The following is a 15942-nucleotide window of genomic DNA, read 5'->3' as shown; positions in this document are numbered from 1 at the left end:
CTACTCCTCTGTGTCTTGTACTATNTCTANATATATATATATATATATATATATATATATATATTGCTATTTATTTCCAAAATTTTATACATTTAGACCAAAAGCTGCACTCACTGCTATAAAGAAGAAGATGATAAACAGTAATCCACATGTAGCACTATATGCCTTACTGGTAAGAAATTAGTCTGTTTCCTGCATTAGAAGTCTCTTTCTCACTTTTGACAAATATTAAATATATTTCATTTTTAAGTTCAAAAAATGTACATTAGTCACAAAAAATAAATCTATCATAATTTAAAAAAAAGATTGTTTATTGTTTGCTGTTTTATTAATGTTTATTAATATATTCAGGTACTGGAATCTTGTGTAAAAAATTGTGGAACATTGATTCATGATGAGATAGCTACCAAACAATACATGGAACAACTAAAAGAACTAGTTAAAACTTCTCCACATGAAAATGTTAGACTAAAAACTTTAGAGCTAATACAAGCTTGGGCTCACGCATTTCGTCATAGTCCCAAATATAGGACAGTTCAAGTGATAAATTATTATGTGTTATAATTATCAGCATATAATTTTATTTATTTATTTCATCTTTTTGTTATTCTTCTCAGGATACATTAAATATAATGAAAGCCGAAGGTTATCAATTTCCTGCTTTGAAAGAAAGCGACGCTATGTTTAGAGCAGATACTGCACCTGCATGGGCAGATGGTGAAGTCTGCCATCGGTGTCGTGTAACTTTTAGCATGGTTCAACGGAAGCATCACTGCAGAGCATGTGGTCAAGTCTTTTGTGGCCAATGTTCGAGTAAAGTTTCCACTTTACCAAAATTTGGAATTGAGAAAGAAGTACGAGTTTGTGAAGCTTGTTATGAACAAGTTAACAAGTCAGTGAAATTTCTTATTTTATTTATCATATCTCTGTATTGTTTGGATAGTTTTTAAACGGTACAGTTTTATAGACCATCTACAACGCAAACCAAAGATACCGATCTTCCAGCAGAATATCTCAAAAGTACTTTGGCTCAACAGCAACAAGTAAGTATTTTATTTTACTGAATTATAAATATATTGCAATAACATTATATAAATGTCATTACACTTAATATAACATGTATAAATATAAAACACTAATTATCTTTACTTAAATATAATCTACAATCAAATTGAGCATCAGTTTTTTTTAATTAAATTTAGAAATTTATAAAAGTTTATAAAAGTTTAATTATTAATAAAAACATCTCTTTAAAGAAAATTATCGTGTTATATACAGACTTAATTTGAATATCTGAAATATCTTTAACTGAAATATCTTTGTTATTCTAAATAAATAATTATTCTAAATAATCCTATAAGAAAAATCTAGTAAAAATTTAATTGCAGTTGAAATCTTCTCATTCATGCCCTATATATAGGGTATCCCAAAACAATCGCCAAATATTTTATAGGCAGGTAGAGCGGACTAAACTAAGTTGAAAATCCTTTATCATTTTGCAATTTTCGCAATACAAGATATCAATTACTAAAAATTAACAAGATATCAATTACTAAAAATTGCCGAAAAATGGTCTTCAATAATTTTTTACTTATATACAAAAATTGTTTATTTTCTACTCATAAAATTCTAAGAATTTTTTAATACCGTATTTTTTTTATATTTGTAAAAATAAGAAAAATGTAGTACTAAAAAATTCTGAAAAAATTCTTAGTTTTATGAGAAGAAAATTTTTGTCTCTTACAGTTTTTCTATAAAGTTAATAGTATTTGAGTAAAAAATTATTGAAGACCAATTTTCGACAATTTTTAGTTATTAATATTTTGTTAATTATTGTGAAAATTGTAAATTGTCCATTTTAAATAATTATGTGTACGAAGGTTATATTATGCTATTATGAAAAATTAAATTTAAAGAAAGGAAATTATTCTCGAAAATTGAATTTAAATTCTGATGTGGTTTTTTTAAATATTGTATATTATGGTTGCATTCTTAATATTAAAGACTTAACACTCACGAGCTTCGTTTGTCCTCGTTTAACATTTGATAAATGAATAAGGATGTTTCCACAAGCATTGTGAACGTTAAATGGAACGTAGCTTATACAGTAATTCATTTTATACACACGTACATACATAATATGTATATTTATATTTTTATAGGTTCCAGTTCGAAAAACAGAAGAAGAACTACGAGAAGAGGAAGAATTAAATTTAGCAATAGCCTTAAGTCAGAGTGAAGCTGAACAAAAAGAAAAAGAAAAGAAACGTGCTACAAGCGTTTTAAAATCCAATTCAACTTCAATATCTAGAACAACATATTCTCCACCACCATCACCTGTAAGTGTTTTGTGCGAATCTATTACATAAAATTATTATAAACAATAAGAATATTATTGGACTGTACATGCGAAAACAATCTAGGGAATAAAAACTATAACGATTAAGCTGGATTTTTAATGCTTAAATAATTTCATGTGAATTTGTGTATACTATACAGGATATAACTCATAACTCATAACTCTTAATTAATATTTTTGGGAGTGATGAAATTTTAAACTAAAAGTTTCTTTCCCAATTTTGACTCAAGACCTATATTCCTGAAAAGGAATGTATACGTATCTCATTATTTATTGAGTTAAATGAAGTTGATCAATCAGATAGCATCAAATTTCAATTTTTCAATCTCAATTTTCAATGCAGTCTCATACTAACTTAACTCATTATGCAGTTGTTATGTGTTCATAACGATGTATAATAAATTACAGAGAATACTGAGGCAGCTGGAATATGCAGGAGTGCAGCGTATCATGAGGCTCCTCGCCCTTACTGTATATATTTCCTAATTAAATTTTTGTTATAATTTATATCAATTGATAAATATATAATTGATAAATAAATGAATAAATGGGTAGATACAAATAAATAAAAATAAATTACAGTTAGAAATTATCCAATTTCTGACTTGTTTCTTATTCTTTTTTATTATTTATTTATTTGTTTAATTATTTAATCTATTTGTTCAATTTAGTAATTTAATTTCCCTAACTAATCTAGCAGCAATGAGGAAAAATTAACTGTGTATGTGCGTGCGTGTGTAAGTGGCATGTTTGTCACAGATATTAGAAAAAAATTATTAACAGAAAACATTATCAAAATAAATTGTTCGAACAACTTCAAAAATTTAATGTACGTGGCGTGCATGATTCTTACGTAATTTAAATATAAATCAATGGAGATATCAATTTTTATTTAAAATCAGTTTTTTTAAGAAATTATGTGAACAAATTGTAAATAATTTATTTGGTAATTTCGTAATATTGACATGTATCAAGAAGTAGATAAATAAAGAGATAAAAAAATGACTGTTGACAATAAAATTAATTACATAAGTTAAATTATTACACGAATTTGTTAATTCCAGATTTAAAATGATTGCGCCATCGAATTGCAGGAGAAAAAATATGTATGAATCTTATGATACATGCCAATATTAAAAAATTATCAAAATGAATAATTTACAAACAATTCTTTAAACAGTTTTTTAAAGAACTGATTTTAAGTACTTTAAAAACTGATTGCTTCATCGGTCAAAATAAAATACATAAGAATCATGCATGTCAAGACAATTTTTTTCAAATTGTTTACAATTTATTTTAATAATGTTTTTAGCCAATAATCTTTAAATATCCATGCAAATATTCTATAGTTAGTTTTTCTCCTGCTTTTATCGCTGCTAGATTATCTATAGAAACTAAATAACTAAATTGAACAAAGAATTAAAAATTAAATTAAATAAATAAATAAGTAAATAATAAGTAAAAATAAAAAAACAATCAGAAATTGAATAAATTTCCAACTGTATTTTATTAATATGAAAAATTGTAATAAAATTTTAATTGGGAAAATACAAAAAGCGCTATGGTATGTTATGCTTCAGTATATTCCGATTGAGCGCAATCTGATTGATCAACTGTAATCGTTAATAACTCGATAAATAATGATTTGGATCAAAATTGGGAAAGGAATGTTAGTTTAAAATTTCATCATTTCACTCCTTCAGAAATATTAATAAGAGTTATGGGACCTTGTACCTCTGTATACACATACATTCGTACATATATACTACATTTGTAGTTATTTGAAATGTGCGTCGAAATTTTTTCGGAATTTTAAAACGAAGCAGAATAGATATTACTGTAGTAAAATCATAATTAAATTTGATCATAGGCTCAGTATACTTTCACTAAAAAGATCTTGGTATACTGGAAATTTGTAAATAAATTTATTGTAAATAAAATTATTAAAATATTATCTCGATAATAAAATTGTTATATTTATCAACAGCCTATCTTATTATATAATGAATTGCTATTATTACTATTTAATTCTCTGTGAAGTTCTTATTTTATTTTGGTTATAAAATTTTAGTCTAATAATTTCTATTAGGGTCCTAGCCCATCACAGATTCAAGATGACGACGAGATTGAACCTGAACTTGCTAAATATCTAAATCGTAAGTATTGGGAACAAAGGCAAACTGCAAACGAAGATCATGGATCGATTGAACATGGGTCAAGAGTAGATGTGACTAGTCCGTCTGCACCTAATATAAGCAGTCCAATGCCTCAAAAACTAGTACTAATAAAACAGGAAAATGGTGAAATCGATACTCAAATGGAAGAATTCGTAAGAGGTTTAAGATCTCAAGTTGAAATTTTTGTAAATAGGATGAAAAGCAACTCCTCGAGAGGCAGATCTATTGCTAATGATAGTTCAGTTCAAACTTTATTTATGAATATAACAGCTATGCATTCCAGGTATGTCTAATTACACAAACTAACTTTATTTCTAATATATTGAATTTTTTATTTTGATCACAGAAAACAATAATTTTTTTTTTTGTAGATTATTAAGATATATTCAAGAACAAGATGATAGCAGAGTGTATTATGAAGGTTTGCAAGATAAATTAACTCAGATGAAAGATGCTAGAGCTGCTTTAGATGCTCTCCGAGAAGAACATAAAGAGAAATTACGTAGAAGAGCGGAAGAAGCCGAGAGACAGCGACAAATGCTAATGGCGCAAAAACTAGCAATCATGCGAAAGAAGAAGCAAGAATATTTACAATATCAACGTCAACTAGCTTTACGAAAGATTCAAGAACAAGAAAGGGAGATGCAAATGCGTCAAGAGCAACAGAAACAACAATATATAATGGGTAATTTTCAATTTTTTGTTATTTACAATTACGCATTTTTAAATCTATTTTATCATTAAAGTTATTTATCTCTATTTTTTGCAGGAAATTATCAAGGTATTCCAGATTTTATGGGACCTTCTCAAGGATCGCCTGTTCGCCATGTACACTATCCAAATCCAGGAACTAATTACAATCCAATGTCACCTACGAATCAAGGAGTTTATATGTATGGACAACCAGCTATGAGTCAATATCCTATGCAGGGTTATAACATGCCACCGATGAATACTCTGCCAGTGCATATGATGCCATCACTTTCTAATCCGGAACAACAATCGCCGGATCCATCCATCCAAGGACAGGAGAATATAAGTCACGTGTCTATATCGGGCCCAGGAATAGTAAGTTGAACAGTAAACTTTTAAATGTCTGCTTTTTCTATTGATAAAAAAAAGTCTGGCTTATTTTCACAATATATGATTACCTAAAAAGTAAAGGTTTCCAAGAGATTTATCAATGAATGAAATTCATCTATGAATTTCTTAATAACTTTTAATCTTTAGATAATATATTGTGAAAACCACGAACTTTAGAATACTTTAGAATACTTTTTCTTGTAGATACCGCCTCAAATGACACCATCTATTCAACAGCTTCAGCCACCGAGCAATCATCAAATAGAATCTCCGCAAGGTCCAACAGTACATATGTCATCAGGACAAACTTCAGCAGGCAGACATATATCACCTCAACAAGGCGCCTCGCCTCAAATGCCACAGCAAGTTTTTCCTCTGACTCAAATCAGGCTGCCTCCAATACCTCAAGGACACATGGGCCCTTCATCAGGTCCGATAACTTCGGGGAGTCACGTATCTACTGGTGTCATCATTGGTCTGTCATCGCAAATAGGATCACAATCGTCTACCTTACCTGGTACCCAAGGAGCTTCAATACCAACGCATGTTTCCAATACTGCTATATCATCCCAACCTTCAGGTGTTATTCAAGTGCCGTCTGCCGGAGCTAACAGCGGACCTGTTCCTGCAGCGAGTCAAACGTTACCTGGTTCTCAAACGCCTAATATACCAACAATGCAAGGAATGGCTCAAATTCCTGCTGTGCAATCAATGTCATTTCAACCTGCTCCTCCAGTCGCAACTACAACTAACGAAATTCCTCAAGATGCAGAAGAAACAAAACCTAGAACAGCAGAGCTAATTTCTTTCGATTAAATTAAATTGAATATTATGTACAATATACTTAAAGACAAAAAAAATTTCTTTTTAAATTAGAACATTATAAAGAACATTATTATTAAATATTAAGAAAAATTAAATAACATTTGCTTATTTTAACAAATAAATTTTATCTCTGGTAATAAAGTCATAATTTTATATTTGTTGATTACTGACATAATAGTAAAAATGTTTTTAAGAAATATCAGAATAAAATACGAATATATATTTAAAGAAATATTATATCATTAGAAAGTTAGAAAATACGAATTCACTGCAGATTAGTTTTATAATACATATTGTGCATTTTATGATATCAAAAACTGTTTCATACATTGTTTTTTGAAAAAAAAAATTTGTTTATAATAAACATGTAACTATGCATGTACAGAACTCCTGCAAATGCAAAATAAAGATACAATTTCTAATAAGTTATTATAGTTTACTTAGTGTATATTTTTGTATTCAATTCTTAAGTATTTAACTTTTTATGCTTTACAGTTAAAAGTTTAATTTTTTGGGAATTTATTTATTTAAAATGAATTAAGTGATAATAAATAAACGATTTATTAGGATCATATAATGTGAATACACAATAAGAAGCAATGCCTATATTGAAGCTGAATCTTGAATGTCTTAAATAATTTCATGTGAATTTATATATCACACATTTATATCTCGAATTGCTCGCATGAAATGCTAGAGATCTGGATTCGATTTCCGAGATAATATTTTTTGTAATAAATTTATTTACAGATTTTCAATACATTAAGATCTTAAAATGATGTCAATTAAGCATGACATTATAAAATTGCTAATCACATTATAAAATTTGTGATATTATATGGTAGTTCGTTGCGTTTCCAAGTTCGAAAAATCAATTCGGTGCGTAACTCGAGAGACTACAAACATATATGAATTCACGTGAAATTATTTAAAGCACTCCAGATAGATTTCGACCAGTATAGGCTTTGCTTCTTACTTATAAATAATTAATATCATCTAACCTTATATAACTTTCTTTATTCTCAAATTATATAGAAAAACTGTAATCTTCTCAAAATCTCAGGGATACATATACATATATGAAATAATTACACGAATTGTTGCACGATTTCTTTACCATTAAAGTGATAATTACTTGGAATAGTATGTAGCGCGAATAAATTTTAGTTAAATTAAGATATAAGAGATGTATCTATATAAATAAGGATAGTCTCAGTGATTTCTAATACAAAGTGCGACAATATTATTAACAGCTTGCACCTCATTATTTTTTTCTGTGTTAGTCATAAGAGCTTTCATTGATATTATTATCACATATTTGATAAAAGTATCAAATTACAATTTTATTTGTTATACGATAAAATTCATAAACACTAAATTTTTTTTATTAATTTAGTCAAGCAGGCTTTTTTTGCTAAATCAGAAGTATGGCATGTACACATTTTCATTCATCCTCTTAAGATTTTTTTTAAAGATACGTTTAGTTTGAATTAGTTTGCCTAATTTTAATCATACAGTTTCCACTTGACCTTTTCTACGTGGCTTTGATTCTTGCCTTTGCGGAGATGTGAAAGACGTTTCTTCAGAATGTTTCCTAATTACAGACGAGGATTCATTATTCGAACAAGCACCTTGACTATCTCTCCTTTCTGGACATATATGCGTTACATTTAATCCATTGGACGTAAGAGAAGCTTTCCGAATACACATATCCTCCAGAGGAATCTCTTCGCTCCGCGGTCTTGGCATCTTAGGTGAACCATCTCTAGATCGCAAACTATTTTCATGAATCTTCTCATTTGAACTTGCATCATCACGTTTGGAACTCGACGATAGCACCGGCTTAATATTCTCTCTACGCATTTGTGCTGCAAATCCAGGAACTTTATTTACTGTAAACATCGGTCTTGCTTGATCTCTCTGCAGTCTTTGTCCAATTATACCTGAAAGAATTGAATCAATCATTTACGAAGATTCTATTGATTAATTCTAGTTTTAAACTTACGTTCATGTCGCAAACTACGCAAAGCATAATTGGGTGGTGTTGAACAATGAGATATACTCGTTGGAATATCCAACAATCTTGCAATCTGATTCATCTTTTTTTGTCTTGCTTTTATTCGTCCTTTTGTCAACCTAAATTATTGTTTGATCGATTTAATTAATTGAAATGATAATACGACTTTGATGTTTGCTACAAGACCAACCTTTGTTTAGCCGCCATACATCGAATATGATCATCAAAAATAAATTTAGCCGACAGCAACGGTATACGATTGCCCGTGCTGTTGCTTAATGGTTTGTAAATTGTCAGGTACAAACATCTTGAATCGTCCTTGTCGCCGGCCACATCAATATCTTGTAAAAAACCAACTAACTTTGCAACACCCCATCCGAGCTTACTGATATCAGGTTCCACAAGAATTAATTGCACAACATCAATGACTAAGAAACGGCGAATTTTCTGACCATCTTTCCACACGACAGTGCATGCAATCAAATCACTGTTATCTGTAAACAAAGTATAAATAACAAATCTTATGTTAATTGATAAACCATAACTTAATCTAGGACAATTAGGAATCCGCGCTGTAAGGCGCTTAAATTACTGGAATGTATCAATTTTTAAATACAGACACGGAATTATTGAGTCTTTGTTATGATTGTTTTTTAACTTGATATATTATTATGTACGATAGTGACAACAATGTTTGACTTTATAAACTTTCATGTATATAATATTTGTATTAGTGTAACTTGAGACTCGCAACCGCTAAGATCGAGGTTTTAGTAAAATGATGATTGATATTTTTACGGTAGTCATTATCATAGTGATTATATTAGTAACACAATTATATTAGTAACACAATTGTTGAGGTTTCAAACTGTATAATTATCTCTGCATGCTTCCTGAGGTATCTGTCATTTTAATTATAATTTATATTTACTCTATGTATTCAGTATTCAATATTCAGTATTTTATTAAGGTTTCGAGCCCCAAGAGACCATCCAGCATATCAATTGGCCATGGATAATTATTGGAAGATAACCGAGGGTTTCACATGTGCAGTTGTATTTTTGAATGTAAATAATATCAAGCTGAAGAAGGCTAGAATTTAACTGAAATGTATTTATATTTAATTATATTGTAAATACATTCCAGTATACTGAGATTCGTCCAGTAATTTAAGCGCACCGATTACAACGCGGATTCCTAATTGCTCTAGATTAAGTTATGGTTTATCAATTAATTTGTTATTAGAAGGAATCTTATCACGATTATTTATAGAATTAAATCTTGTGTTGTTTATCTAAAAATATTGTATATCAAATGTCACAAGTTAACTCTGTCACTTTTTTAATAATTAACCATGTGGTTAAGATAGATAACTCTTACTTAAATCAAGAACGTTGTTAACTTGTACGCAATTAGCTGGATTAGTCAGAGGTAATTGTGTTTCCACTTCCATATTGAGTATCAGAGATAGTTCTCTTATTAAAAAAAAACTCTTATCGCACGACGTGCCCTTTCCACCTGCACACAATTATTCATGATTTTATTCTCTTATTATATAATGTGTGTGATTTTTCTGCAGCTTTATATGTTCATCTAAAAATATATTTCTTTGTGTTTCTTCCTACCTCACCACATGGTAGCCTTTTACTAAATTCAATTCCAGTCATAGGTGTGCCTGTAGGTGGCAACAAAATATTACTATCCATCATTAACCATTCGACATTTAACGGTCGTTTTTGTATTTCGCTGTATTCATCCTCAAACATATCCAAAAAAATGTCTTCGCTCTAAACAAAATTAATATAGAATATTTTTAAGAATGCATTTGTAAGTCAAGAGGCAAACAAAACTTGCGTTTAATACAATTTCAATAATTTATACACCTTGTAGAAATTTTTGAGCAGAGATGTGCTTTGTTCTTTCGCTGCTTCAATGACTGCTAGATGCGATTCTCGTAATAAGCATTGTCCTTCAGATATTGTCAGTTGTGTTAATAGCTTGATAGTTAATTCCAATGTAACAAGCCTCACTTTGGAATCTAAAAAAGAATTAATTTTCTTATAAAACTTAGAAACTCAAATCACTTTGTGATATATGCAAATATTAAATTCGCATAAATTATAATTATGGAATTATTGCACAACTCACTTGTTTGACAACTCAAAGTTATAATATGAATCAACCTATCCATGAGTAATTCATTATAGGAATTTTTCGTCGATGTATTATTATGAAATGGAGATAAGATTATATCCAGAATTTTACGATTTATACCCTGGTAAACAACAAAATTAACTTATTATTATAAAAAAAAAACATTTATAAATAAGACAAGTCTGTATCAGAATTTATAATTACCTGATTATTAGCTAATGCATATAATAAGCAAAGCGCGAATAATGCAGCATAATCATTTTCTGTGCATAATAAGGAATTGGTTATTGTTTCTAAAAATGGTTTTTTTGTTAAAGATTCAAATAAGTTATTTTGACTTTGATGAGGTAAAGGACTCTCCAATGCTAAGCGTTGTTCTTTTTCCTCATCCGTTACATTCAATTCGTGCTTAATTTCCTCTAAGTCCTCTTCACTTGAAATGCTTGTATTTAATGATGTATTTGTAAGAACAGGAGTATTTATAGGGGTTGAAGCATCGTCAAAAGACGTGCTTGGGTGATGAAATTCTTGCAATTCGTCAATTGCATTTTTAACTACTTCTTTTATATTTCTTATACTTTCCCGAGCTTGCAATTCTTTAGATGTTGAGCGTATTTCATTTAAAATTTCCCAAGATTTTTTTAATGTTTCTTTCGGAAGTGAGAAAGTAACAGATTTATTCGATATTATATCTCCAAATTTTTCGAGAACACTATTTGTTCCAACTTGAATCGTCTCTAAATCAGACATGAGCATTACAGTCGCTAATGTATGTACAAGAGGTTCATGCGATACTATCAAAAAGACTTGAGAAAGTAGAAAAAGCGCTACCACAACACTGACGTGTTTTCTTTCGTCCTAAAAATTCAAATTAATTATTACTGTAAAAAAATATTATCTCCTTATAACACAAAAATAAGTTCATTAACTTTTAATAATATTTTTAAATACTCGCGTAAAACATTAAATATCTCGAAACAAGAAAAATAAACTCATATCGCTTAAAAAAATAGTTCATATATTAATTATTTATTTTTACAATAAAAGAGATAAAAATTTGATTTTTACCTGAATTTGGCACGTGTTTTTGTATTTCATTAAAGAATAGACATACAATGGGACTAACAATTTATGTAATAAATGTTCTGATAGAACTTTATTCAAGTCTGGTATATTCAAACATAAAATATCATTTAGATAATGAAGATGATCTAAATGTTCGGCAACCAAATCTGACAATCTATTTTGACTTTGATGACTAAAAAGAAGCACGTATTATTATTATTATTATTATTATTATTATTATTATTATTATTATTACTATTACTATTATTATTATTATTATTACTGTGAGGTCAATTTAAATAAGATTTGTCATAACTAGATTATTTCATAATTAGATTAGTTTATAGAAAGATAAAGATCTAAAAAACTGGTATACCGAAGAAACAAGTCGGTAATTAAAAGTGGTAGAAATAAACTGACAAAACCAAAATCTAATTAAATCTAATTAAATTGCTTCTAAATACTTTTTTTAAGTTGTCCATTACAATATAAGAATAAAAAATAAAAAACAGAAATCAAATTATCAAATGTTATATTCATGTCTTATAAGCTGTACTTAGGGCTGAAATGTGTGGATGCCATTATTCTGCTACTGTGCATCTTCAGGAATACAATATCTTAATATTCTTGAGACTACCACGGGTGCTTTCTATATAAAGATTTTGCATTTCACGAGTTTCCTCCATGTCCAGATCCATTCATGGAATGTCATGTTTTGTGAACCTTGCAGTCCACTTCAGGGCGAGAAGCAACCTAACTGAGCTGTTTCTTCGAGTCCTTTTTTATATTATGCTACTTGTTGGAGTGATGGAGGGAAAGAAGAGAATTATGAGTGGGGGGAGGGGACAAAGGTGGAAGGAAATCATCAGTCTTCAATAACCGAGAATAGTTTTTCATATTTCATGTTGTACCTATTATCTCTATTTAGATTGTTAGGATGTTTTTGTATCTCTATAGCTTCTCTATACTTTCTTGTCCAGTCGACAAAGACAACACGACAGTAGTCATGAACATATCAGACTATAAAAAGACTATAAGAAAAAGAAAGATGAAGACCTTCTCTCGGACAAAGCATATAAAAAGCTTGACAAAGATCCAACTAATACAATCACGCAAAACACTAAGATGTCCTGATGAAAAAAAATAACATTCTCAGTAACATTTTCAAAACTAAATCAACATTAAAACCTACAAATCGTCTCCCACCAAAACTATATGAACTACCAAAAATACAAATCAAACATCCCACTCAGACCGATTGTTAATGCCATACACTCCCCGACATACAACTTATCCCGCTTCCTAGCATAAACATTATAACCTCTGGAAAATCATACATAACTAACTCAACGGACTTCATACAAAAGATTAAAAAAATCTGACTACGTCCCACAAACCTGCTTGTAAGTTTAGACGTAGAATCCCTTTTCACCCAATAAAAGACACATTAAATATAATAAAAGCCTCACATGAAGTCCCTTCTGACCTCATCCTGCTAATAGAGTACTGCTTAACAACCATTTATTTCTCCTATAACAACCAATTTTATGAACAAACTTCAGGAGCGGCACTTCAGGTGGACTCTCCTATTTCTTCTGTAATCATCAACATCTTTATGGAGCATTTTGAGAAAGAGATCCTCAGAAAAAACCAGAAGTTTGGTTCCGTTATGTAGACGATATATTCGTGATATAGAGACACTACAGAGCCGAATTCCGTAAATTCCTATTTTTCTCAACAATCAATATTCAAATATCCGCTTCACTACAGACATAGAGACAAACTCCTTCGTAAATATTCTTATCTCTAAGAAAGCTGACTATCAAGTAAATAAGAAAGCTGGCTATCAAGTAAAAAACCAACACACACAGATAGATACCTACATACCGAGTCGCACACTATCCAGTCATAAAAACAGCATAAAAACAGTCTGCAATCAATTCATTTGTACATAGAGCTTTCATCATCTCTGACAAAGAACATCTACAGACAGAACTCAATCACTTAAAAATAGCCTTACAACAAAACGGACACGACAAAAAAGACATAATCAAAACAATCAATAAACATGCAAACAAGACAACGGTCTCTAACACACAATCAGACGAAAGGATCTTAGTCATTCTCCCATATGTCAAAGGAACAGATCGGATTGGCAGAATGTTAAACAAACACAATATCCGAACTATCTTTAAACCATCCAAAAAAATCTTAAGAACAAATCTTAAGAAATCCTAAAGATCAAAGATCACTCAACTCTGCAAGAGTATACAAAATATCTTATTCTTGCGGGTAAATTCATTGGAGAAGTACATTGGAGAAACTGGGAGAATGGTCAACATTACATCATTATACTTTCCAAGAAAGTATAGAAAAGCCATAGATACAAAAACACTCTAACAATCTAATAAAATAGAGATAATGGCTACAACATAAATAAAATGTGGAAAACTATTCTACTGATTATTGAGGACTGACCTACTTCCCCCACCTCTCCCTCCTCCCTCACAATTCTCACTCACAACAATTCTACTCACAATTCTCTTCTTTCTCTCTATCATTCCAACAAGTAGCGTATAAAAAAGGAACAACCTGGAGAAACAGACTCAGAATCAGGCTGCTCCCTGATGAAGTGAACTGCAAGGTTCACGAAACATTGGCATTTTCCAAGAATGGATCTGGACACGGAGGAAACCCGCGAAACGCAAAATCTTTAAATACAATATCTTCTCTAATTTCATCGGAAATTAAATTTAATTTTATTGATAATCTACTTTAAAGTAGATTATTCCTGTCAAGAAAATCTTGGACAAAGAATTAATAAATCGTATTTAAATAATTATATGATTAATGTAATTGGTTAATTTTTCTCCGTTCGAGAATTCGGAGTGATTTCGTAGACTCAAAACTTCATCTAATATAATTAAATCTTAAAAGCGAGATTGTATATTGTTCGAGAGTGTATGTATATATATATATATATATATATATGAGTGTCAAAACGTTAAATGAAATAAAGATGTTCAGACAGAATTTGGTATCAGAACTTAAGAGCTTGGTGTCAAAGTTTAATTACAATCAATATCAATTAAACTTCTTTCGCTTTCAACTACCGACTTATTTTTTCGATGTACCGCTTCAAGATCTCTACTTTTCTACACTGAAAAAAAATATAGTCAATTTTAATAAATAATTAATAATAATAAATTTATTATAGTAGATTATATATTTATTATAGTAATTTTAATAAATATTTAGAATATTGCCAATTACATATTTATTAAATATAAAGATATATGTATTTGATACAAGAAATATTAATTTAATTTAACAATCATTTTTTTATTAAACAAATATTTACTAAGTAAATGTTTAGTTGGCAGTATTGAACTAAATATTTATTAAAATTAACTATATTTTTTCTCAGTGTATGTTATTATTAATATATACGATTTCTTAATATATACGATCGTGTCATTTCTTTTTTTTAATACTAAGAAGAAATATTAAGAATATCTAATTTTAATTGTAATATGATATTTAAAATCCCTTCCCTAAAAAAAGTTTAGAAAAAGTTTAGAAAATAGATTTAATGCGTTGTCAATCTCCATTTGTGCACATTCTTCGACAAGAACCTCTGAAGTTCATTTTGGTTTAAAATTTTTCTATTGTGAAATTCTATTTCTTGTTTCTTATTTCTTTATTTTCAACTTTCTAATTCTCTTAAGTTTCTTATTCGGTTTTTGTTTTATATCGTTGGAGATACAAAAAGACAAGATGTAAAAAATAACAAAAAGCAAGAAACAGGAAACAAAAAGCACATTGTAGAATAGGCTTAAGAGAATTAGAAAGTTGAAAAGTTAACGAACTTCGAAAGAAATAAGAAACACGTAGCAAAAAATACAATTGTTGATAAAATGATTGCGAGACGCAAAGGAGAAAAAAAAAACAAAGGTAAAAAAATAACAGGAAACAAAGAGCACATTGTAGATTAAGCTTTATATTACAGAAATTTCATTATTAAAAAAAATAATTTAAATAATTTTGTGCTAAAGTGCTGCTGTAATATTTGTGTTAAATGTTAAATAATAAATAAAATGTTTCTTCTAATTAACTATAATATATATATATATATATATATATATATATATATATATATATAGTATACTACTTGTCTTCCGTTCCGTTTTCTTATAGTAGTGGTCTTAGTACGGTAAGTAGTAGGTACGAAATAAATAGATCATAGACGTACATAACAAATT

General features: G+C 29.2%; 2 protein-coding genes across 2 annotated transcripts in view; one reads left to right on the top strand and one right to left on the bottom strand.

The window, feature by feature from the left end:
* The window catches only part of LOC105620786 (hepatocyte growth factor-regulated tyrosine kinase substrate), a 6907-nt gene extending 472 nt beyond the window's left edge, over positions 1–6435 (top strand). The window contains exons 3-11 of the mRNA XM_012202274.1: positions 97–172; positions 352–540; positions 618–892; positions 968–1043; positions 2163–2339; positions 4449–4819; positions 4908–5221; positions 5306–5604; positions 5824–6435. Of these exons, the coding sequence (XP_012057664.1) occupies positions 97–172; positions 352–540; positions 618–892; positions 968–1043; positions 2163–2339; positions 4449–4819; positions 4908–5221; positions 5306–5604; positions 5824–6435 (2389 nt within the window). The remainder of the gene's footprint in view (positions 1–96; positions 173–351; positions 541–617; positions 893–967; positions 1044–2162; positions 2340–4448; positions 4820–4907; positions 5222–5305; positions 5605–5823) is intronic.
* A 1518-nt stretch (positions 6436–7953) lies between these two features.
* LOC105620784 (protein CLEC16A) overlaps positions 7954–15942 on the bottom strand; it is an 11046-nt gene continuing 3057 nt past the window's right edge. The window contains 10 exon segments of the mRNA XM_012202273.1: positions 7954–8387; positions 8450–8580; positions 8652–8955; positions 9842–9952; positions 9955–9979; positions 10087–10248; positions 10345–10499; positions 10610–10736; positions 10820–11473; positions 11684–11873. Of these exon segments, the coding sequence (XP_012057663.1) occupies positions 7954–8387; positions 8450–8580; positions 8652–8955; positions 9842–9952; positions 9955–9979; positions 10087–10248; positions 10345–10499; positions 10610–10736; positions 10820–11473; positions 11684–11873 (2293 nt within the window).

Source organism: Atta cephalotes, assembly GCF_000143395.1.
Source record: "Atta cephalotes unplaced genomic scaffold scaffold00029, whole genome shotgun sequence".
NCBI lineage: Eukaryota > Metazoa > Arthropoda > Insecta > Hymenoptera > Formicidae > Atta > Atta cephalotes.
This window is presented reverse-complemented; position numbering and strand designations above follow the sequence as displayed.